Source organism: Hyperolius riggenbachi, chromosome 9 (genome assembly GCF_040937935.1).
Source record: "Hyperolius riggenbachi isolate aHypRig1 chromosome 9, aHypRig1.pri, whole genome shotgun sequence".
NCBI classification, from domain to species: domain Eukaryota; kingdom Metazoa; phylum Chordata; class Amphibia; order Anura; family Hyperoliidae; genus Hyperolius; species Hyperolius riggenbachi.
The window spans coordinates 191,310,316-191,336,476 of NC_090654.1; the positions used below are offsets into that span (position 1 = coordinate 191,310,316).

Consider the following 26,161-nt stretch of genomic DNA (forward strand, 5'->3'; position numbering starts at 1 on the left):
CACAGGCTGAGGGGTGGAGATGCAGAGCAGCTTGCCTGTGTAATGACAACAAGCAGAATATGGCTGCTCTCATTTGATCACAGGAAGAAATAATCATATACTGTTGACGCTGTTTGCAGCTAGATGTACTGTGTAAATCATCTAAACGTTATATAAGATATATATAAGATATATAGACAAGGTCCTTGCTATAGTTACGTTCGTTTTTCATCTCGGATCCGCTTTAAAGCCTGAGCTGCACTGCCTTTTGGGGAGGGAGATGTGGCCAAACTTCCACTCACCACACCTCCACTGGCAGGCTGTGGAAAGTAGGTGTGGCCACACTGACTCATAACCCCCTCTATAGCGCTAAATGGATAAGGGAGGCCTGTGGGTCGGAGTAGTTTATGAGCAAAGATTCATAGCAGCAGACACAAAGCCACCTACGTTTTTTGGAAAGTAGGAGGGTTTGGATCTATATTACAAGTGTTATTGTGTTTCATGAATTCTGGGAGGGTTATGGAGAGATATTTGTAAAAGAAAAAAAATACAAACCTGAATAGGGGCTTTAAGAATGAGGAAAAGTCTTTTTAAACTAGAGAAACTTCTGACGGAGAATCCAATTCAAACTGAAACTGACACGACAGGCTTCTCCATTTACCGTATATCAGTAATAAATTATGCAGCATTTTACGTGAACATAAACTAATTAAATTAGCACATATTTTTATGACATTACTGCCGAACGCCAAACAGCTCATAAAAGACAGATGGCTTGAAAGCGGTCAGATAAATTTGTCAACAAGATGGATTCTACCTCGAAGGTAAACTTTAAAAAAAAAAAAAAAAAGCAGTCAACTCTTCTTGCCAATTTTTTTTTCCTCTCATAGACAAAACAGAGTCATAGATAGGAAGAATGATTGGTTACACTAATTGACTGAATTAAAAAGTGCATATTATTAATACCTATGCAAAGATTGCACTGCACACTGCAGATAATGGTCAGATTGTGGCCAACTATTAAAGTGAACCCAAGGTGAGAGTGATATGGAGGCTGGCCAGCCTGGCAACTAGTATTATTTAAAAGGAAATAAATACGAAAGCCTCCATATCACTCTCACCTCGGGTTCACTTTAAGTCTAAACACAGTTTCTGTAAGCTAGAAATGATTGGGCACAATGGATACTTCAAAAACCTGTACAAACTTTGTTTCCCACCCCCAATTCACAATATTAACATCCCAATTTCCAAATCTAAAAATCAGACCTATGCATTAAATGCAGCCACTGCATTGCTGGTGACATTACACCTGGCAATCTGACAGCAAAAAGCCTACTGCAGCTATAAAAGTAGAATTCGGGACAATCACCATGAAAGATGGGAATCTGCACATGTGAATACTTTGGCTGTCTATCAGCAACAGACAAGCTTCACAAACTACTAACAGTTTGTAGTTCAATAAAATTATCTATGCATTTCATTTACTTTTTAGGAAGCCCTTTACACTACATACATGTTATTACGATTACCCCATCAGACTGACGCATGCGTGGTCAGCATTTGCCAAAAGAAAGCAACAGACCATTTGTACACATAACTATTGACCAACATGAGGGTCTCAGAGTAGCTACAGGCGTGCATACACAGAAGCCAACAAACTTTAAAATACCCTAATAACTTTCACTGCAATAAAATCCCACAAGCAATAACACTCTCTCCAATTTGCATCCTGGGTTTTCCTGGGAGTCGGAAGGTAAAAAAAAAAATGAAACCTCAAAATATGGATTAGGTTATAGTGATACTTTTAAAACTACACAGAGGACTGCTTGGCAGGATTCCCGAACCTGCACACCTGGTGCAGCAATAATAATAATGCTAATATTACAACACAGCTCGTACAGTATGCAATTCCCTCAGCCCCACTGCGGGAATAAATCACAACAAGCCATTAAAGCTAAAACAATTTCACATGGGTATTTCTTTCTCCAACAGAAAACACACACAGAATAATAGAATACAGAGAAAGTGCTCTCAAAGTAATATCCAACTGACAAATGACAACAGCATTAGGGTTTATTCTGAGCTCTGTGCCACACAGAACAGGAGTACTACTACTTAGTATTGTTTATACTGGAAGGAACCTGCTAATAGTGTAAATTTTGATAAACCAACATGACAATGCTGCAATATCCTAAGAGCTCTAATCAACAAGCCCAATGAAGGCCACAAGGATCCTTTCACACTGTGTCCGTTACGTTCCAACGCAACGGACCATCTTATTGCAACGCCCAGCAATGATATACCTATGGTGCTTTCTTGTTGAGCGCGGTGGGTTCCAACTTAGAAACGCACGGCATGCTGTGTGTTTACCGGCAACTTACCCATTTACAGTGAAGCATACTTTCATTGCACTGTATGCCTCACTGCATAGTAACATTGTACGTCTAACACACAGTGCGACTTCTCGGCACTGTGAAGGTGGTATCACAATGTGCACAGTGCGAAAGGACCCTTAGTAGTCCATAAAGAGCCCATGTACAAGCACCCAAAACCTGCAGTTCTGGGAATAAGTAGAGCTTGTTAACAATATGTAATGCCTAGATAACATTGTGTGGACTTACATATTGCACAGTACCTGAAAACTGTCTATGGAAAACATAAGCATGGCCAACATGCTTATGATACTCTTGCCTTGCAGGGCTAGAGTCCCAGGTTCAAATCCCACCAAAGGCCACTATCTGCATGGAGCTTGTATGTTCTCCCTGTGTTTGTGTACACTTCTCAGCGCTGCAGTTTCTTCCCACAGCCCAAGACATACACTGGTAGGTTAATTGCTTTCCCAATTGAAAACTGTCCCTAGACTGGGGTAGAAATATTAAGACTGGCAACCTCAGTATCGAGATCAAAAGTCCTGGGGCAAAAAAAGAAAAACATCTGACAATACAATTGGAATCTGTACAGGACTTATTATTATTATTATTATAATTTAGTATTTATATAGCGCCGACATATTACGCAGCGCTGTACAGTGTATATATATATATATCTATCTTGTCACTAACTGTCCCTCAAAGGAGCTCACAATCTAATCCCTACCATTGCCATATGTCTATATTATGTAGTGTAAGTACTGTAGTCTAGGGCCAATTTTTTTAGGGGGAGCCAATTAACTTATCCGTATGTTTTTGGAATGTGGGAGGAAACCGGAGTGCCCGGAGGAAACCCACGCAGACACGGAGAGAACATACAAACTCTTTGCAGATAGTGCCCTGGCTGGGATTCGAACCAGGGACCCAGCGCTGCAAGGCGAGAGAGCTAACCACTACGCCACCGTGCTTACTATGGCTAAAGTCTTTTTTTTTCTATACCACTCCATCTATGCTCTTTTTATGATTTACAATGATAAAACCATAGGTTCTACGTTTGTACGGGCAAGGCTCCCTCCCCTATTGTTTTTTTGCAACTGCCGTTTTAGTGTTATACTACACTTTGCATTAATTGTCATGCTTATGTTGTACTTTGTTTGCCATATGCATGAACGTCTTGTTATCATATTGTACAGAAGATGATTGCGCTATATAATAATCAATAACACTTTTTGTCTGATAACCAGAGATAATAGAGGCACCAAGCTTTCAGAACTCATTACATTAGTCCATTTCCCAGGGTTCTGTCATCTGCAGAGTCCAGAACAGTTGAGGAAGCCCTTGGTTTCCGATAAACCACACATGCGGCAATCTGATAACGATTCTTGGCAAATGTCACAAACTCAACATCTACCCAGTATCGAGGCCCACTTTATCGACTTGTTCAATTACTTTAACATTTGGACTGTTCCTCACACTACAAAGGTTTTTTTAGAAAAAGAGCATGAAAATTGCTTTAACTTCATTGCATGGCAGGCTCAGCATCCATAACATTATTTGTCTTCCCTGAAGAGGGAAAAGTCTCTACTATTTATATAAATAATTATGGCCCACAAGAGCTTACACTTTTATTCTCTGTTAACTAGAATTGCAAGCACTTGTTGCAGATTTTATGTACTATTATATACCTTTGAAACACACTGCAACAGAGGCTTATGGCACTATATAAAATAAAAGAAACAGGCTGAAAATCCACAAGAGCTTGCAATCAAATAGGCCTATAGAGCAACGCACCTAAACAATAAATGCCTGTAAAATACATATTTCTATCTAAATACGTGTATATCCCTCTTTTGTGTTTAGTAACTGTCAATAGTGTGTACCCAAATTGAACTCTGCAAAACTTTATTGCCCTGGGAATTGAGCCCTTTGGTGCATTGTCTTATGCCACACAAGCACTTACAGGTGGGTAGTCCGGTTTGGGATGTCCATGGGCACTTCTGTGATCTCCAGATTGCTGCAGTCCACCATGTCCCCAGTGCAGGTGCAGAGGCTGGGGCAGGGGCTCCTGGCATCCTGGCATAATCCCACCGTAACGAAAGAGAGGAAGCAGAAGGGCAGCAGCCACACACTCCTTCCTGCTCGGGGCTGCATGTTATAATCCGGATCCGAGAGGTCAGCGCTGCCAGGGAGAGAAGTGATTGCTATTGCTGAGGGTCTTTTTTTCACTGTGATATTTCCATGGCCAGGTCCCGGGGGGCGATCGTTAGTTGCAGGGGTCCCTATACAGCCTGTCGTAGATGAGTTCCAGTCCCAGTAGCGGAGATGTGTCCTGCACGCCCTGATCCTGGAGTTTAGAGCTCAGCTGGCTGCAGGAAAGCGGACAGACACGGATCAGAGTCCCGTTCAGATGATCCCAGCCTGGCAAAGCTTCGCTCTCCAGCCTGCACTGCCTGGCCAGCCGCTACTCTCTGCCGCTCACACTCCCTTCCCTGTTGGCTGTCTGGATCACACACTCATTGGAGGCTGTGTCGCAGCCGCTGATTGGCTAGGCCAGTCCCCTTTCCCACCCCATCACTACAACTTGGAAGTTCACAACTTTTTTTTCTTATTTCAGCTCAGTAGGACGCATGGCTGGCGGGAGCTGTGAGCAGGCAGCAATCTGACACTGATACAAACTGATAGACGCTAACCAAGATGGGCTTGTTTGGTGGACAACTGATGTGTGGCTCCTTCTGTTCTGTCATGATGTCAGTGTCACGACGTCTCTCTATTAGGCCCAGTGCACACCAGATTCGCAAAACGCTAGAGGTTTTTGAAGCAGATTTTCAGAGCGATTCTAGGCATGTTTAGGGCCCATTCTCACTTGAGCGGGAATCACGCAATTCCCGTTCAAGACAAACCACTAGCGGTTTTTTAAAACCCCTACAGCATGTAACACATGGCAGTGTTGTCACTGCCGCGTTTGCGGTTAGCAACAAAATGCATTGGTTTGCCGGCGATTGCGATTAGCATGCATAGCACCGCTAATCGCGATCGCTCCAAAACCGCCGCAGTGTCCAGTGATTTTTTCGCGTTAATCTCGGGAAAATCACTCCCGCAAAACCACGTGTTTTGCGATTTTAGATGTGAACGGGCCCTAGGTTTTCTAAACAAGCCTAGCGTTTTTTGGAGCATTTTTGTGTAGCAGATTTCATATATTGGGCTTGATTCACAAAGCGGTGCTAACCTACTTAGCACGTCTAAAGTCTTTAGACGCGCTAAGCAGGGTGCTAAGTAGGTTAGCACCGGATTTCTCAATCAGATCGCGCGCTAACTTTGCGCGCGCAAAGTTTTACGCGCGCTAAGTCCCATAGGCTTTAATGGGCACTTCAAGCGGAGCGCCCTGCGCTCTGTGCAGTACGCGCGTAAAGTTTTGCGCGCGTAAAGTTTTATGCGCGAAAAGCTTGTTTAGACGTGCTAAGGGGGTTTTCACAGGCGTGCTAACAGTTAGCACCGCTTTGTGAATCAAGCCCATTGTTACAGTAAAGCTGTTACTGAATAGCTACTGTAACAAAAACGCCTGGAAAACCGCTCTGATCTGGCGTTTTTCAGAGCGTTTTGCGTTTTTTCCTATACTTAAGATTGAAGGCAGAAAAGCCTCAGAAATCCCAAAAAATGCTGCAGCCCAGGAGTTTGTGTTTGTGGAAAAAACGAGCCGCTCTGGTGTGCACCGTCCCATTCACTTTCATTAGCCAAGCGGTTTTCCCCCTGCAAGCATTTTAAAAAACGCTGCAGAACCGCTCTGGTGTGCACTAGCCCTTTGAGAGCAGAGGTTTTCTAATTGCAGTTCTTCCGTGGAATCCAGATTTGTGCAGCTCCCGACGAACAGTTTTGTGTAAACTGGGTTCTGTAGGTATTCATTCAGCTCTGCTGTGATTTTAGGAGCCATGGTCTTGCGAGCGTTTCTAACAATTCGATTTAGGCTGCTTACACACCAAGACGTTACAGGCGCACGTTAGTGCGCCTGTAACGCTCCCCCAACGCACAGCAATGTAACACAAGTGGGCTGTTCACACAGCCCACGTTGCGTTACATGTAATGCTGCACGTTCGGTGCAAAGTGCAGCATGCTACGGCGTTGGAGCGGCTATAGCCGCGTTAGACTGTTTGCACATGCGCAGTGGGGGGCGGAGAGGAGGCGGGGAGAGCCAGCTACAGTAGCCGCGCACATGGCTACTTAATATTCACTGCACTGGCGGCAGCTGATTGGCCGGCGGGACCACGTGATGCGGAGTGTCTCGCTCCGCATCACGTGGTCCCGCTGGCCAATCAGCGCCACTCTGGGAGACATTATAGGAATCGAGCCGCCGAACGCGGCTCACTCTACCGTCGGCTTTTGCAGCACCATACATTGTGTTAGGTGCACGTTATGCGACCTTAACGTGGCACCTAACACAACGTCTTGGTGTGCAAGAAGCCTTAGAGTCCGATGGTCTCTCTCAAGGAACTTCGACTTTCGGCCACAACTGTGCTTTGCTGAGGACGTTTTTCCTTCTCTTTCAAAGGCAGTCATTACTTTTGAGACAGTACCTCTTGAAATGCCAAGCATTCGGGCAGTTTCTGTTACAGTAGCGCCTGCCATACGAGCACCAACAATTTGGCCTCTTTGAAAGTCAGAGAGATTTGCCATTTTTATAAATTATTGCCAACTTTGGTTTAAATATCTGTAAAAAACAATTATTTTAATTAAACATCAAATAACAAAAAAATAAACATGTCAAGTTTTGATTGCTTAAAACATGTTCAAAGATTATGATGCCAAAATGTTAGGTGTTTCCATTATTTTGTCCAAACCCTGTACATGAAGCAGAGTAAATTGTCGGGTGCTGTGCAGTCATTCCAAATAGGGAAGTGGGGGTGCATCGTCACAAGTTTGCCTCAGGCAGCAAAAAGTCTAGAACCGGCCCTACTGGATTGGGTCACAGACTATAAAATTGGCTGACAACAACACAGCAGAGGGGACACGGAGGACACCCGAGGGACCTGAAAGACTAAGGCTGGTTTCACAGTGAGACGTTACAGGCGCACGTTAGAGCAGCCTGTAACGCACCTCAACGCACAGCAATGAAAAATCAATGGGCTGTTCACAGTGCCTAAGTTGCGTTACGATGTAACGCAGCACGTCTACATAACGTACTGCATGCAGTACTTTACACGCGGTTAAGCCGCGTTAGACGGTTTGCACATGCTCAGTAGGGTTTTTCTTTTTCAATTTATGGGCGAAGAGGAGGCGGGGAGAGGCCGCTACGTAGCCAGGCACATGGCTACTTATTATTCACTGCACTTGCCGTGTTTACATCCTGGAGCGGCTGCGGATTGGCTGGCGGGACCACGTGATGCGGAGAGCTCCGCTCACGTGGTCTCCGCAGTGCCTCAGACAGAGCAGACGCACCAAGAGCTGCTGGTAACGCGGCTCTTGGTAGCGTCCTGCTCCAACACCACCAGGCGTTGCGTTAGGGGCACGTTATGCGACCATAACGTCCCCTAAAACGCAACGTCCCACTGTGAAACCAGCCTAAAGGGTTTTACTTTAACATTATATACACATACTTTTTGTGCCTGTTATCCGCCACCTCCTCTAGCAATCCTAAGGCCTCTTTCACATTACATGCACAAACTGATTTCTTGCACGCCATATGACATGCAGCGTGACGTCGGGAAGTTGCTGTGCGCCGCTCATTAGCAGCGGTAGTTCTAATTCGCCCGGTGGGAAAACACAGGCGCTGGACGTTACGAAGCTTCCAGATGCGTTACAATGTAATGCTCTGGAACGCTTTCTCTAATGTGAAACTTAAAGCGGACCCAAACCAAACATTTTTTTAATTAAAAATATTTAGTTGCACCACTCTGACACATACAAAGATAAATAAACACTCCTTCAAACCTATGATCATTTCAGTGCATGCTTTTCACCCTTCTCTTTTCATAGCTAGGGTTATACTGGGGGCAGCCATTAACAATTCCTCCATTGCCGGACACCATCTACTCCACCAGTTTGCCGGAAAAATCCCGGCAATTTGAAAGGAAGGGAGGGGTTCCTCCAATAAATGTAAAATATTTTATATTTGTCATCATGCAGCTGAAAAAAGGCTGCTATTTATTATTATAATTTACAAAATAGATTTTATTTCTGAAATCTTGTATTTTTAATTTGGGTCCACTTTAACATGAAAGTCAAATAGATATTCATGTTACCTTTCTAACCGCATCCTAGGAGCGATCCGTCAGAAGTTACGCGTCAGCTCCTAGTGTGAAAGAGCCCTAAGGCCTGGAACCCACTGAAATCCGCAAACGCAAAACGCAACCGCTAGCGTTTTGAGCGGTTTGCAAGCGGATTCATGCGCGTTTTCGGTCGCGTTTTGCAACAGTGTATTTTTTTGCTCAGTGGTTGTGTAGCGTTTGGCGTTTTTATCCTGATTGGTCCTGTGAATTATTTTTAATTTTGTTACAGTGTGCTGAACCGCAAAACGCTAGCAAAACCGCTCAGTTTAGGTTTTGCTGAGCGTTTCTGCTAGCGTTTCGATACTTTACATTGAAGCGCTAACGCTCCCAAAATGCTGCAGGTCCTGCGTTTGCGTTTCTGGGAAACGCAAACGCTCCTGTGGAAGTTGCCCCATCCATTAACATCAGCTGAGCGTTTTGGCAAAACGCTAGCGTATTGCAGCGCTGCCAAAATGCTCAAAAAAACGCTCTAGTGGGTTCCAGCCCTAAGGGTATATTTACACTATATCAACTGCATTGCAGAATATTCTGCATGTCCTCTCACTGCCTACACAGTTATTTGGGTATGTTCAGATCTCTGCATTATAAAAGATTGCGTTATTCTAACACACTGCGTGTATATGTTATAACCTGTCGTGTCCATTGCATTCTACACACATTATTATGTGTTACCCAACACAAACAATCTGGCCTAAAGCCTGGTACACATCTTCAATTTTGACTGGTCCGTGACTGACCAATTATGCCACCTTCATGTAGTATGAGGGTCAACAGATATTGAATACCATGAGCAGATAGTATAGGTAAACTCATACTACATGGAGGTGGTAAAATTGGTCAGTGACAGGCCAATCATAATTGAAAATGTGTACAAGACTTGGGTTGGCAATCCTCTGTGATATTTATTATGGAGAGATTAGCATGTTATGTGGATTACACTTTTCAAACATTTCATGATAAACTACAGACACAGCAGAAGCGGTGCTAGTATTGTTTAGGACCTCAGTGTTCCCCAACCCTGTCCTTAAGGCCCTCCAACATTGCGGGCTGATGCACACCAAGAGCTTTTCTGAGCTTTTTTTAAAAACGCTAGTGCTTTGAAAAGAGCTTGGCTAATGTATTTGAATGGGATGGAGCACACCAGAGCGATGTGCTTTTTTCCCAAATGCAAACACGGGTCCTGCAGCATTTTTGCTGATTTCTGAGGCGATTCAGCCTCAATGTTAAGTATAGGAAAGTGGAAAATCGCTCTGAAAAGCACTGGTTCAGAGCGATCTTTGAAGCGTTTTTGTTACAGAATCTGTTCAGTTACTGCTCTACTGTAACAAAATATGAAAAAGGCTTCACCAAAACGCTCCAAAAATTGCTAGGCATGCTGAGAAAATTGCTAGGCACATGCCTAGATTCACCATAAAATAATCACTTCAAAAAGCGCTAAGCGTTTTTCCTTTTACGCTAGCGCTTGTTGGTGTGCACTGGCCCTATATGTTTTTTTGGAAATCCACACATGTAGTTAATCAGCTCTGCTGAGACACTAATTACCCCACCTGTGAATGTTTGTGGTTTTCTGCAAAACAAGTACTGATGGTGGGCCTTGAGGACAAGCTTGGGGAACTGTGGTTAGGTGACCCAGCAGGAAACCTCATAGGGAGGTTCTGGTAACATGATTGGATCCTGTTTCAACAGTTCCTCAATGACAGCACCCCCTACCATTTTTAGGTTTCAGACCCTTTGTAATAATAACTACGCCCACACTATTCGGTTAATTATAAATCTTCAAGTTGTAAATGGTTCTGTGATTAGAGAACTGTTCCCTATGGACTTTGCTGCTTGATCACCTAAACCATACTAGCTCTGTAGAAATTATATTGTGTGATCTGGTGTGGTCTATACCTCTGTAAAAAATGGTAGGTTTTTTGTAAAGGATTGAGGCCCAGTACCCTATAGGTTAGCTGCTAGTCCATTTCCCAGTGCAGACAGCAGCAGAACAGGCTCATGCTTTCCTATGGGTCCATTGACGCAATCTGTTTTTACCATGTCCAGTTTGTACTTCACGTTTACATAACACACAAACCGCACAGGTGTGATTTTTTTTGTTTGTTTTTGGAGGGGGAAGGGGGGCAAAAATACATTCCCATTCAACCCATAAAATAGTGCAGATCTGCAATGGACCCCCAGAGTGGTTAAAGTGGACCCAAACTAAAAATACAAGATTTCAGAAATAAAATCTATTTTCTAAATTATAATAATAAATAGCAGCCTTTTTTTCAGCTGCATGATGACAAATATAAAATATTTTACATTTATTGGAGAAACCCCTCCCTTCCTTTCATATTGCCGGCAAATAATCCGGCAAACTGGTGGAGTAGATGGTGTCAAGCAAAGGAGGAATTGCTAATGGCTGCCACCTGTATAACCCTAGTTATGCAAAGAGGAGGGTGAAAAGCATGCACTGAAATGCTCAAAGGCTTGAAGGAGTGTTTATTTATATTTGTATGTGTCAGAGTGGTGCAACTAAATATTTTGAATTAAAAAAATGTTTGGTTTGAGTCCGCTTTAAGAGTATTCAAGAACAGGTGAAGATTTCTCATGGCAAAAGGGGGCATCAACTACTGATTGGGATAAAGATGTACAGAGGCGCCAACAGAGTAAAATGTGCTAAAACATTTAAAATATTCAAGTGGCGGCGGTGGACCTGCCACTCAGAAACAGACAGGATGCTGTTGCTTGTGATGCAGAACAATTTATTCACATACTCCTATAAAATACTGCTACGCGTTTCACGGGCACAATCCCGCTTCATCAGGCAATCAACCAAACGGAGTATCACAGCTTTTGGTCCAATAACAGCTTGGCACCTCTGAGACCTACTGATTGGGATAAAGTTCAGACCTGGGTTAAAGTTCCTACTTAAAAAAGATAAGTTAATGATCACTTAGTGTTCAAGACTCAGAATGGCGTATGATGGAGTCAACTTTATTGGGAAGATACTGAACAAAATGTTCATACAGTTGAGAAACGACGTATATTAACATTTTCAGTCATTTACATTCGATTAGACATTTTTTCTGATCAAATGTCTAATTGGGCAAAAATTGTACAGTGTATGGCCATCTTGCCCACTAGCAGCACTTTTGCAGGGCTTGGCAATCGGCAAAGTGCTGCAACAGGGGAACCCTATGAGGGTGGGTCTACTTCACACAGCATTTTATGAGTGATTGGGTTGAATGAATGCGGGGAAAATCATATTCCTTCATGATCGCTCTGGGATTATCCGTAATTATGGAAATCATGAGCGTTTTCTGATATCTGAAAAGTGATGCCAGTGGGACCCCGGCAATGATGGTCATTAGAATTAGGCATAGGAAATGACACAGATGCAGGAGAAGTGACACAATTATTAACAATACCAAAGAAAACCTGCAAAAGCACAGTGCTGGTAATTGCCTTTTACTGATTCTTGGGTTTCCTCACCTAGTCTATGTGGTGCTGGACTCACATGTGTCATATGCTTTCTTTATTCGACTTGAAGCAATCCCGAAGCTAGAAATAAATTTAGATACCTTCGTAGTGGAAAGCCTTTGGATAGTGCATAAGCTTTATGGATCCTCCGACAGCACACCATTCCGGGTGCTGCTTTATCTTCTTGCCATGAGCGCAGCCGTGGACGAGCGAACCTGCACTGTATGCGGACACAACATAGCACTGCTATCTATGACATATCTGATTTCCGTGTGGTGTCTGGAAAATTTGTGCAAGACGTAAGTTTGTGTTCTGTTGCCACAACGGATAGAGACACAATGGATATGTATGAACGAATCCAAAAAGTAACCTAAGATCTATCTGTTTGTCCATTGTGGAAAATGGTCCAATACTATGTGTCGTGTGAAGCACCTGTAGATATCACTTGACGTGCCTTGGGAGTGCTTTTGAAAATAAAGTTATTCTTATAAGAACTCCCACTTCTGGATAACGTGTGAAAACACATGTTACATAGCAATTGTGTGTGCTATAAAAATAGTGTGCACATTTATGCACCTTTCACTCTCCGTTGCTGCTCCGCTGCTCCCCGGTCACAGTTGCCATTAGTTATCATGAGACTGCAGTGTAATGCGATGCAACAAAAGTGCTTCTGAAGAACATGCAGCAGTGCGTTGCAAAGCGCCGCCGTTCTACACACTTTTCTATTGGAGTCTATGGCACAGCATTAGTCTATTTAGATTGGTGTGGTGGTGGTGCAGCATGCATGTCTGCCAAGGATCGGTGACATACTACCTGTCCAACAGGGAGTGCGTCACTGTTCAGGGGTGGAGTTATGCAAATCTCCCTTTCAGTGCTGTTTGCTGCAGGTTTTGTGAAATAGGCCATCTTTTACGCAAGTCATATAGGATACTTTGCGCACATTTACGTCATAAGGGAGGACACTTGGCTTCCATGAAGCAGGGTGGAGAATAAGATTTTTTTTTTTTTTTTAAACATTTGTTTGAAATACATTTGTTGTGGATTGCCACTTTAAAAAGTGGTAATCATCGGTTGCAACTAAAGTCTATGTTTTCTGGCACACTTTCAATTCGGTGAAGGGAATTTCTGATCTAAACTTTAGTCACAGTAGGCAATTAAAGGTAATTGCCAGTGTAATTAAATTGATTGTCCATTCATACATGTGGTGTGGTAGTGCAGGTGTACAATCAGTAGTGATCTGCAGTCAGATTGCCACTTCATTATAAATAGATAGAGTATGTGTTTTTATGGCTCGTGGGTGTTACAGCTGGCCATACAGTATTTGACCAGGACACTAATCCTTTTTTTTAAATTAATGCTTTAATCAATGCCTATATTGAGAATCTATGTTTTTCATTAATCGTAAGGAAACCATGCACTGGTTCGACAGCGCTTTAAAACAGTGATTGATTCAATTTATCAGCTGAAACTTCTGTTGTATAGAATTTGCATAACTAAAGTAAAATGATACAATCAACCTTAGATTAGTCATCAGACTATGTAAAAACAAGACCCTTTTGCTTCCCTATGGGCCCATTTCCATTGTGCCATGCACTTGCAGTGATGTGGGAAGGAATCCAAATCCCTCAAGTCTTGCCATGCATGTTGCTTATTTTTGTTGCATGCATGCCGTCTGATTTTCCCCCCCCCACATGTGTATTGGACAGTAGTCTATTGATTCACTAGGCTGCGTTTCCCTGTCCCATTTTTCATGCGGAGAAATGCAGCGATTTGAGTCTAGTGGTCTATGGTCTTTTTTCCAACAGCTACAATCTGCTTCAAAAAGCGGATGGTGGACGTTTTCCCAATTGAAACAGCACCGCAATTAACATGTAAGTTGGGATGCTGATTTTCTAGTAGCTCAATTCGTATTTTCTTGAATCACCGGCATGCAGGATTCTCGCTGCGGTTGCCCCACGGATTGAGGCAGAAACGCAGCAGTGGAAATGGAATGTAATGCAATCACAACACAGTGCAATTGAGCATATGATTGCATTACCTAGTGGAAAAGGGCTCATTTACACTAGGGGTGATTTGCAGCATTTCTCCATGCGCCAATTTGGACGGGGCATTACAGCCTATTGATATCAATTGGCTGTTTCCGAATTTGTGTGTGGCAAAAGAACAATAATAGTGCATGCAGCATTTTTTCTCGCATCAGACCAAGCACCAACGTCGGTCACAGAGACAGCTGCAGGCCAAGTTGAAACCAGTCCTTAGAGCGACCCTAACAACATTGAACTGGAATTTAATGAATACAGCAATTGAACCACTTAATCGTCAACTTAATCACGAGCAAGCGATGATCGAGGAAAATAAAAAATTTGGTTGCTACCTAAAGATGGCCGATTTTTCACATTTCTTTTCAATCTGATTCTTGATGGATTGTAACATCTGTCCAATATATTACACACACTTCTCCAATTTTTCCCAATTATGAAAAAAAAAATGGTTGTAAATTCAGAAAAAAACTGCTTGGGTCTATTAACCACCCTAGCGTTCTATGTTGTTGCGGCACTCGTCCGCGGGTGTGTTTTTTTTTAACCTTTTTTTTATCAATGTAGCTAGCCTAGCGTTAGCTACATGATTACCCCCTCCCTGCGCCATCCCGCCCACCCCTCCGATCGCCGGCGGCGATCATACCCAACAGGAAATCCCGCTCTGAACAGGATTTCCTGCTAGGGCTTCCCTCGTCACCATGGCGACGATCGGAATGACGTCATCGACGTCAGGGGGAGTCCCGATCCAACCCATAGCGCAGCCTGGCGGTGATTGGTGATTAACAAAGTGCTAGCTGCGTGTTTTAAAAAAAAATTTGTAAAAAAAGACCCACCAGAGGCTGAGCTATCCACCGTGGCGGTAATGGATGAGCTGAGCTCGTCCATACTGCTAAGGTGGTTAAAACCACTTAAGGACCAAAGGCTTACACCCCCTTACTGACCAGGCCATTTTTTTCAATTCAGCACATTGCAGCTTTAACTCGCTGTTTTTTTTTTTATTAATTTAATTGTCATTTTATTTTAAATAAAACTGTCTATTTTTTTTATTTTTCCATCCACCCGAGGTCCAATCAGGGTGATTGCCTCTCCACAGGCATCAGCCTATGAGAGGGGATCGCGTAGTGAGGCGCTCCAGGGGACAGCCAAGTGACAGGGCTATCCCCAGTACAGCGATGCGCTAGATCGCAGCACTGTACCATGTGAATAAACCGGCGTTTTGTTTTCTTACAGCTTGCCAGCAACGATCGCCGCTGGCAGGCAGTGTACAGAGCAGAGTTCCGTCATTAAAGCAAAATCTGTAATGAAAAACTTCCCCTGGGGGGTACTCACCTCGGGTGGGGGGAAGCCTCCGGATCCTATTGAGGCTTTCCCTGTACTCCTCGGTCCCACGGCGGCGGCGAAAATCCTCCCGGAGCAGCGGTGATGTAAATATTTACCTCCTTGGCTCCAGCGCAGGCGCAGTATCCGCTCTCTGCACGGAGATAGGCAAAAATAGCCGATCTCCATCGGGCCACTCTACTGCGCAGGCACAAGTCTCGTGCGCCTGCGCAGTAGAGCAGACCCGACGGAGATCGGCTTTTTTCGCCCATATCCGTGGGAAGAGCCGCAACAGTGCCCCCGCTGGAGCCAGAAAAGGTAAATATTGCACAGCCCGACAAGTGTCGCCTTTGCGTTCCGTGGGCTGCAGCAAGACCGCCGTGGGACACAGGAGGACGGGGGAAGCCTCATTAGGGTCCAGAGGCTTCCCCCTACTGAGGTGAGTACCCCCCAGTGGAAGATTTTATCAGTGCAGGTTTTCTTTAAAGTGAGGATGCATGATCCCTGCTAATCTGCAGCTACAGAACTTGACACCAATCGGCGTTAGCCTATGAGAGGGGATCGCGTAGTGAGGCGCTCCAGGGGACAGCCAAGTGACAGGGCTATCCCCAGTACAGCGATGCGCTAGATCGCAGCACTGTACCATGTGAATAAACCGGCGTTTTGTTTTCTTACAGCTTGCCAGCAACGATCGCCGCTGGCAGGCAGTGTACAGAGCAGAGCTCCGTCATTAAAGCAAAATCTGTAATGAAAAACTTCCCCTGGGGGGTACTCACCTCGGGTGGGGGGAAGCCTCCGGATCCTATTGAGGCTTTCCCTGTACTCCTCGGTCCCACGGCGGCGGCGAAAATCCTCCCGGAGCAGCGGTGATGTAAATATTTACCTCCTTGGCTCCAGCGCAGGCGCAGTATCCGCTCTCTGCACGGAGATAGGCAAAAATAGCCGATCTCCATCGGGCCACTCTACTGCGCAGGCACAAGTCTCGTGCGCCTGCGCAGTAGAGCAGACCCGACGGAGATCGGCTTTTTTCGCCCATATCCGTGGGAAGAGCCGCAACAGTGCCCCCGCTGGAGCCAGAAAAGGTAAATATTGCACAGCCCGACAAGTGTCGCCTTTGCGTTCCGTGGGCTGCAGCAAGACCGCCGTGGGACACAGGAGGACGGGGGAAGCCTCAATAGGGTCCAGAGGCTTCCCCCTACTGAGGTGAGTACCCCCCAGTGGAAGATTTTATCAGTGCAGGTTTTCTTTAAAGTGAGGATGCATGATCCCTGCTAACCTGCAGCTACAGGACTTGACACCAATCGGCGTTAGTCGATCCTGTAGCTGCTACTCTCCCGCCGTCAATCAGCATGAGACGGTCGGGAGAGGGTTAATCAACAATTTGACAATCTATCCTTCACCGTTCAATTTTCATAAAAAAATATCAGAAAAATCAGCTACTCCCAGAAATTCAATCAGATTTCTCACTTGAATAGAAAATAAAATCACTTTCACTTTTTCAGTACAACAAATTGTATTTATTGAATTGGTGTATAATTGGATCTTTTTATTGTAAGGTGTGTGGCCACCTTATACTGATTTTGATTAGAAGACCTGTCTGGCCGAACATCGAGTCAAACAAAAAAATTAACTAGTATACAGTATGGCCACCTTGAGGTTATCCTAATCGTTCGCACTCAGGAGCAGAGCCCTCTCTGCTGTAGATCCACAGACCTGATACAGGGTCTAATAATCTAGTCATACCCAGAGTCAACCTGAAAACTTTTGGTCACAGTTCCTTCTGCCATGCTGCTTCTACATTATGGAATTCCTTACCTCAGCAGATCAGGACAGCTCCATCTCTGGACATGTTGTTTATATCCAGACTGAAAACCCACCTGTTCAGTTTGGCATTTGCAGAAATATGATTTTATTATGTTAATACCTCATCCTACTACCAATTACTGAATGTGAGAGAGCCTAAGCGCTTTGAGTTACATGGGAGAAAAGCGCTATAGGAATGTTATTGCTGATGTTTTTGTTACACCCAAAATGGGCACATTAGGTGACTGTTACCTGAGGTCAGTGGCTATCTACAGTGGTCCTATGGTATTGTCAGTAAGGACAATCCAGCAGAGAGAAGGAGGAATGCTCACAGTGGACAGGAAGGCAGAATATCAGTTTGGGTGGACTGGCCCTTTAATGGAAGTATTACTTCTGCACTCATGTCCATCTGGCTTTAGCACACATGAAAGGCAGCACACTGCCATAATTGTACTACATGTGACGGTCCAGCTGCACACACCAAACGTCCATCAGGCTGTGTCCTTCCCTGGAGGCTGTTCAGGTCATTTGGGAAGCTGTCATGCATTCAGCCAATCTCCTCATTTCAAAGGGAGCAGAATTACTGTTGGGAGGCCAGTTCTGTGAAGTCTGACAGTGCACTCTTTGTTGTCAGGGGCAAGGCACGAATCCGACTACAGGCAGGTGGGTGCAGCCAAGGGGTGATTGTCACACTGGATCCTTAGGGTGCTCAAAGCTCAACTCCAACCACAGATCTAAACATGCCATAGCTTAAGTTAACCATACACTATACAATAACACAAGATTTTTTTTCAATCATCATTTGATCAATATTATGACCATTATAGCAATAGATCAATCGAGTAATGTCGATACGCTACAAACATTTTTGAATGATGTTATGATCAATTGCCCGAAAGACGTTGCATCCTCTAATCGACATTGTAATGAGGGTTTGGTATACTTGCGGATGCGTACACAGTTGATAAAGGAAACCATGAAATAACCTTATTGACATACAGTAGTTCCCATGTAAAGTGATGAATCTTCTATTGATCGTAAGAACTGTCATTTAATCAATTATTTTACGATCAACAAAAATCAACCAACAATGCTAATCGATCTTTCGATTAATTTTACCCCTTCATATCCATTGAAAGGCGTAGTTTATTGATAGCAAGTGTGTAAAATACTCTTCAATTTACTATCAATTTGACATTTTGGCAAATCAAATGTCTAAACAGGCAAAAAAAGTGTATGGCTACGATTAAAGTCAAACTGCCTCAGTGCTACATTTATTTAGCTAAACAAGGCTTCTGCAGCTAAAAAAAAACATACATCCTTTAAAACTGTGGTAATTTCATTTAACCTGATAAGGTAGCCATACATCTAGCGATGATGGTCAGATTCGACCAAGAGACCAATCTCTCTCTAATCGAATCTTATTAGAGAGAGATCTGTTGGCTGCCCATACACCACAGGCCAAATCCCGAAATTCCCGAACTATTTCATGCTGAAATTGATCAGGAATCGGCCTTGTGACGCTGCATCCGGCGCCTCACCAACCGGACGCTATCCTAATGTTAAATATATATATATATAGTGCAAGTGATACATTACCTTACATTACCTGTCCATGTCCGCCACTTTTCCTCTGCTAGCTCCAGGCTTATTTATTTATTTATTGTATTTATAAAGCGCCAACATATTACGCAGCGCTGGACACAGGCTTTCTCCGTTCTCCATACATGCACACCCGGTGGTTTACTAGAGAGAGGAATGGAGGGCGGCTGGCCAGCTATACTGTCTGACAGCCGGATTTCTAAAGTAGAGCTGATATTCTTTTGAATGTGGACTTATTTAAGAGTTTTCTTAACAACTCCTACAACTCTGGCAGTGACACTAATCACTGAAACGTATATGTTCTGGGGACCTTCAGGACACAGCAGATGCAGCAGAGAAAGCTGTGACTGTTGCAGTCATTGCACACCAAGAAGTAAGGCAGATGCATGGAGCTCTGGAATTCAGGCTGTGTACAGCAAAGCAGGGCAGCTTCAGACCAGGAGAGTTTATTTACTTTGACATGTGGCCTCTTATCTCTCCCCAAGCCCTGCCACCCTTCTGCCTTTCTGTTTTTTCAACGCCCAAGGCGTGGCCTTTGTGGCCTTTCCAGAAATCCAGTCCTGTGATTTATTTGACAGAAACTAATCAGAGGGGTTGTACACATAAAAACAAAACAACGAGCTTTGCCGCTTACAAGACAAGACAACAGAACATTTATATCACACTTTTCTCCTGGCGGACTCAAAGAGCCAGAGCTGCAGCCACTAGAACATGCTCTATAGGCAGTAGCAGTGTTAGGGAGTCTTGCCCAAGGTCTCCTACTGAATAGGTGCTGGCTTACTGAACGGGAGGAGCCAAGTGCCTGGACAGGACTGGAAAATCATTTGTGCATAGAATTAAGCTTCAAATTAAACCTGAAGTGATAATGAACTCACCAGGCAGGTAAATAATTATTTTTATATAACAAGTCCTACGTATAAGGCCACATACACACATCAGACCATAGTCTTTTGAAAATGAAAGATCACAGACCAATCTTACCACCCTTCATGTAGTATGAGAGCCATACTCTACACAGTCTTTTCTATGGAGCTGAACTCCACATCAGAAAAAAATCTTGGCAAGATGCTGCACACACAGATGCTGTACAGACACAAAAGATCTGTAGCTGCAAAAGTTATGTTCCTGCCAAAAATCCATTCCTGCAAATAGCAATGATAGTCTATGAGATCTGCAGATCATCATACACACATGATTTAACTGACATTCATCTGCAGATCAGATCCACCAGGATGGATTTTCAGATCTGCAGATGATTGCTTGATCTGCAGATGAATGTCAGTTAAATCATGTGTGTATGATGATCTGCAGATCTCATAGACTATCATTGCAATTTGCAGGAATGGATTTTTGGCAGGAACAGATCTTTTGCAGATACTGATCTTTTGTGTCTGTACAGCATCTGTGTGTGCAGCATCTTGCAAAGATTTTTTTCTGATGTGGAGTTCAGCTCCATAGAAAAGACTGTAGAGTATGGCTCTCATACTACATGAAGGGTGGTAAGATTGGTCTGTGATCTTTCATTTTCCAAAGACTATAGTCTGATGTGTGTATGAGCCTTTAGGGTTATGTTGATGTTAATAAGTGCAAGATAGCGCAAATTAAAATTACTGACATTTTTTCACAAGTTGCGTAACGAGTTACACAAATTGCACAATTTGCTAAATACATGCACCACTTACGTTGCTTGAGTAACATGCATCATATAAGTGGTGCATTTATAAAGAGCATTACACAATTTGCATGAATCACTATGCTAATTGCATAAATGCCAGGATTCCTAAGATACACAATCTGCACACTTTAACTGCACACTGAGTTAAAGAGGAACTCCAGTGAAAATTATGTAATAAAAAAAAGTGCTTCATTTTTACAATAATTATGTATAAATGATTTAGTCAATGTTTGCCCATTGTAAAACATTTTAAATCCTTGATTTACATTCTGACATTTATTACATGGTGCCATTTTTACTGTTGGCAGGTGATGTAGCTGCTGCATGCTTTTTTTGCAGTTGGAAACAGCTGTAAACAGCTATTTCCCACAATGCAGCAAGGTTAACAGACATGAAATTGCAAAGAGTATATACTCAGAATTTCTTTGTGGGAGGGTTTTCACCACAATATCAGCCATGCAGCACCCCCTGATGGTCTGTTTGTGAAAAGGAATAGATTTTTCATGTAAAAGGGGGTATCAGCTACTGATTGGGATAAAGTTCAATTCTTGGTCGGAGTTTCTCTTTAAGTCAGTTAAAGGACAACTGTAGCAAGAGGTATATGGGGGCTGCTATATTTATTTTCTTTCAAGCAATATCAGTTGCCTGGCAGCCATGCTGATCCTCTGCCTCTAAAACATTTAGACATACAGTAGACCCTGAACAAGCATGCAGCAGATCAAGTACAGGTATTTCTGACATTATTGTCACATCTGACAATGGGGTAGATGCAATAAGCTGCGCTGCTATAAGAGCGCAAATTCAACAGCACGAAAATCAGCCCGCTACCATGTTTAGTATGCGCTCTTTTGTTACACGCGCTGCTTTCAAGTACCAGGCACTCCTTTCATCTGCCGCAAGATTGCAGGACCTGCTAGAGAAGTATCGCGGTCGCCATGCTTTATATCTTGCTGCAGATTAAAAGAGCACCCGGTACTTGAAAGCAGCGCAGGAAACATAGGAGCACACACTACGCAACACTGCTGCGCATAGCATGCACACTGATTTTTTAACTTGCGCTGTTGAATTTAACTCACGCTGCTACAGCAGCGCAGCTTAATGCATCGAGCCCCATATTAGCTTTCTTGTCTCTGGTGTCATCCAGATACTACTGCAGCCAAATAGATCAGCAGGGCTGCCAAGCAACTGGTATTGTTTAAGAGGAATGAAATATGGCAGCCTCCACATACCTTCTCTCTACAGTTGTCCTTAGAGGGAAGGTCCGAGCTTAAAAAAACAAACAAAGAAGATCTACTTACCTGGAGCTTCCTTTAGCCCCTGTCAGCCTATCTGTCCCTCGCCACAGCTCCGCTCCTAGCCAGTGGGCTGGGGTCCCCTCTGCTGCAGATGCCAACCTTGCCAGGTCGGTATCTTCTGCACCTGCGTGAGCGTGGCCGCACCGCTCCTGATCGCGCTCACATGGTCTAGTGCGTTTTACACAGGTGCAGTACTTCCAGGCTACGTAAGCGTGGTCATGAGCGGCGTGGCCGCGTACTCGTGCAGGCACAGAAGATGTCGGTCGACATCTGCAATGGAAAAGACCCCGGGTCACCGGCTGACAGCGGAGCTGCGGCAAGGGATACGTCAGCTGCCAGGGGTTGGAGGAAGTTCCAGGTAGGTAGATCTTGTTTTTTCTTTTCAGCTCGGATCTTCTTTTTAATCACCCTGGGGTTCTATTAAATGTGCCAGGGTGGAGGCGCAGTACTATTTTTTGAATTTTTTTTTCTATCATGTAGCTAGCCTACCTCTAGCTACATGATTCCCCCCTCCCTGCGTCGTGCGCCCAGTCCCTCCGATCGCTGCTGGCACGTCTTCTCATAAGGAAATCCTGTTTTGAAAGGGATTTCCTTTAGGGCTTCCCCCGTCGCCATGGCGACGATCGGGATGACGTCATCAACATCGTGACGTCATCTGGAGTCCCAGCGGCGGCGGTGATCAAGGTAGACATGCAGCTAGCAAAGTGCTAGCTGCGTGTATTAAAAAAAAATTATGAAAATCGGCCCACCAGGGCCTGAGCGGCGCCCTCCGGCGGTAATGGACGAGCTGAGCTCGTCATTACCGCCAAGGAGGTTAACCACTTCACCCCAAAGCGTTTTTTACCCTAACAGACAAGAGCGATTTTCACCTTTCAGTGCTCCTCCCTTTTATTTGCCAATAGCTTAATCACTACTAATCACAATGAAATGATCTATATCTTGTTTTTTTTTCCACAACCAATTAGGCTTTTTGGGGTTGAAATTTGTTTTCAGTAATTACTTTATTTTCTATGCATTTTAAAAAGAAAAACAAGGAAAAAATGAAAAAATACACTATTTCTCCAATTTCATCCCCTATAGTTTTAATATAAACACTGCTACTGTACATAAAACCCACACATTGTATCTGCCTATTTTTCCTGGTTATCACAAAATGTTAATTATGTCCCTAGTACAAAGTATGGTGACAATATAGTATTTGGAAATAAAGGTGTATTTTTCCTTCGGTGGTTTTCATTTTCATTTTTTTCACGTGCACAGGAATGCACATGCACGCGCGGGAGCATACACATGCACGCGCACAGCGGCAGCAGCACTGTCTGACTTATAAAACTTCCTGGAGCCATTAAGAGGCTCTAGCAGGACATTTTTATAAGTCAGCTTGTCATTAAGTGGTTAAGGAGAGATAAATTATGAGTTAAGCTAAATAAGGAGAGATAAATCATGAGTCATTTAAGATGAGGTAAATTGTGAGATAATAAGTAAGGTAAGATAATTCAACAGTAAAACTTAGTGGATCAACTCATATGAGACATTCCACTTTAAAGGAGAAAGTAGTGATTCCTGGTGTCTAGTGGTTTTCCCCTTCCTCTATACAGATATCTGGGACCGTTGGGAGTCATGCCGGTAGCGTGAATCTCATCTGACTATACACAAAGCCCTATAGGGTGCAGTACTGAGTGACTAATTGGGGAAATCATTGGATAATTATGATGAGTAGGAACTGTTTGTTCTGTTCACATGACTGGAATACTTCTTTACGATATGTTACTAATCTTTGTGTACAAAACAGTCTTCAATGAAAAAAAGACTCCGTTTTTTATAAATACAGGAAGTAAACTAGGATTCTCTCTCTTTTTTGTGTGACTACCCACAATGCACTGCTGTTATGTTTTGCTTTGCCTTTTTGCAAGGACAGGTGCTGCATTCCCTTGTAACTTGCATATGCGCCCAGAGGCAATTTTAGTGTGTTTTCTTTATTACTCACTGTATGCTGACGGGCTTTCATTACTTCTCTAGCGACCAGCCATAACGAACGCCTCATTTTCGTCTGCTGTGACATTTCATATCATGATTAAATCTTAGATAACACTCTCCAGAGAGTTACGTGAGGGCAGCCTTAATGAATGTTAGCAATGTAAAAAGTGCTATAGACCCGTGTATGTAGAAAATTGTATTATGTTTATTATTATTATTGTTCTTTGCTTTGCAGACCTATTTCAGCAAAACACCACTTTACTCAGTTTTTGCAAATGTTTTCACAGCTGCCATTTCCCAAACTAACTCATTGGAAGCTTCTGGTCTGGTAGGAAAATTTCTTTCTAACCCCTCTACAGATTTTATACTAGCAAACTATGAATTTGACATACCATGTAAAGAGTATCCGGTATTTGGGGGGGGGGGGGGGGGGCGGGGTGCTTTTGTCACTTGCGAAAGATCCCTAATTGGGGCGGGCGGGGTGCTTCTGTCCCTTGCGAAAGATCCCTGACTACAGCTGTAGTTGCGGGCTGCGTATGCACCCCACACCTCTCTCGATCATGTTCCCATTGTCAGGAGTGTTCTGCACTTGGCAGTTTAAGTCTTTGTGAACTGTACAAGTGCAGAATGCTCCTGGCCACAGAAGTGCAATCCAGAGAGGCGCAGGGACACACATCCGCAGTAGCCCGTGATCACAGCTGTGGTTGGGGAACTTTTGGAGGGGGCAGCAGCACTCCAGAAGGCAGTGAAACTACAGTGAGGGACCTCATAGACTGCTAGGGACTGGAAGAAACCCCAGGTATGTAAATCTAATCTCTCCCCACCCCACCTTGGATATCCTTTAGCTTCCTCATCAGTATTCCAGAGTGTAGCTCGGGGCTACTTCAAGCAGCAATTAGCGGTAACCCCAAGCTACACTTGTGGATACCACTGGGAGGGCTGTGTGCAGGGAACGCTTTAGTATCACTCACTCACCTCCCTGGTATCCAGAAGCAGCAGCCTGTCTTCTCCATGTCCTTCTAGGGCCTGCCGACAGATCTCTGAGGGGGGCTCGATCCAGTATAGTAAATACTGGGGGAAGGGGGGGGCACTTTCTGACTACCCATAACAGGTTGCACTCTCTGGATACCTATAACGTTGGGGAACACTCTGGCTACTTGTACTGGGGGGCTCTCTGGCTGCCTATACTTAGTGGTCTGATTCCAGAAAAAACATTGTACCGCTTTTAGAAACTAAAATCTTGAAAAAAATCATACCGCTAAGGAGGTTAGGAAATCAACACCTTTGTACATCGCAAAGGTAATCTTTTTGTATATCAATGTTCACAGATGATTTCACTTTTTATTGACAAATTATGAATTTACCATACCATTTAAGACATCTACTTTGTGCGAGGCAAGGGTAAAAAATGTTTTCTAACAATGTTCACAGATTATTTCACTTTTTTATTCACTACACAACCTCACAAGACCCCTGAATCCTTGTTTGTGTTGAACATTCCCTCTTTTGTTTGGCCGAATAATGGATTCTATTTGCTTTCTAGTGTTGGAGCCCTGTCAGTGTTAACATGTTAAAACAGGACCTGTAATATAAGCACCCTACCTGCATAGGTGTCAAACATCTTCCAAGTCTAGCGTAAATAAAATAAGGTCATTTACCCTGTGCAGATTTCTCCAACACAAACAATCTCCGTAAGCTCACAGCCTTGCCAAGAGTAGCAATCAATTAGCACCCTGATATTGTGTTGTGAGTTGTCAGCTGAAGAAATCTTTGTAGATATGGCGCCACCATTAATGGTTTTGAAGCCTCCGGAGTCAGGCTCAAAACTTTGTGCATAGCTTAAAAAAATCTGCATTTTTGATTTTTCATTATCTAGCTTGATGATTTGCACCTCCCACCTCTTCTCTGTTGCTGCTGAAAGGATAACTCTTTGTTGGCAGCACTGCAGCTCTGCATAGACTCATCATCGATTTCTGCCTAGTTCCCTTCCCAGAACCCCCCAATGTGCTAATAAAAAAAGATAAGTAAAAGAACAGTAAGAAATAGCTTCCCCCTTCTTAGGTAAAGTTATTGAAAAGGCTGTCTATCTGCAACTTGAAACCAGGCTGTCAGTAAACAACATCCTGGACCCTCTACAATCTGGCTTTAAGAAACACCACAGCTGTGAAACAGCCCTCATCCAAGTCTGCAACGATCTGCTCATGGCAAGGGACAGAGGGGAATGCTCCATCCTAATCCTGTTGGATCTCTCAGCTGCTTTTGATACAGTTGACCATGAAATCCTGCTTAACAGACTGCAGGAGTACTGTGGCATCAGTGGATCAGTCCTCCAGTGGTTCAGATCATTCCTGACTGACAGAACACAGAGAGTATCCCTAGGACC

At 43.8% G+C, this 26,161-nt stretch overlaps 1 protein-coding gene across 1 annotated transcript in view; it reads right to left on the reverse strand.

The window, feature by feature from the left end:
- LRIG1 (leucine rich repeats and immunoglobulin like domains 1) overlaps positions 1-4,834 on the reverse strand; it is a 151,691-nt gene extending 146,857 nt beyond the window's left edge. The window contains exon 1 of the mRNA XM_068253823.1: positions 4,309-4,834. Coding sequence (XP_068109924.1) covers positions 4,309-4,499 — 191 coding nt within the window. The 5' untranslated portion in view covers positions 4,500-4,834. The remainder of the gene's footprint in view (positions 1-4,308) is intronic.
- Positions 4,835-26,161: the final 21,327 nt, after the last annotated feature.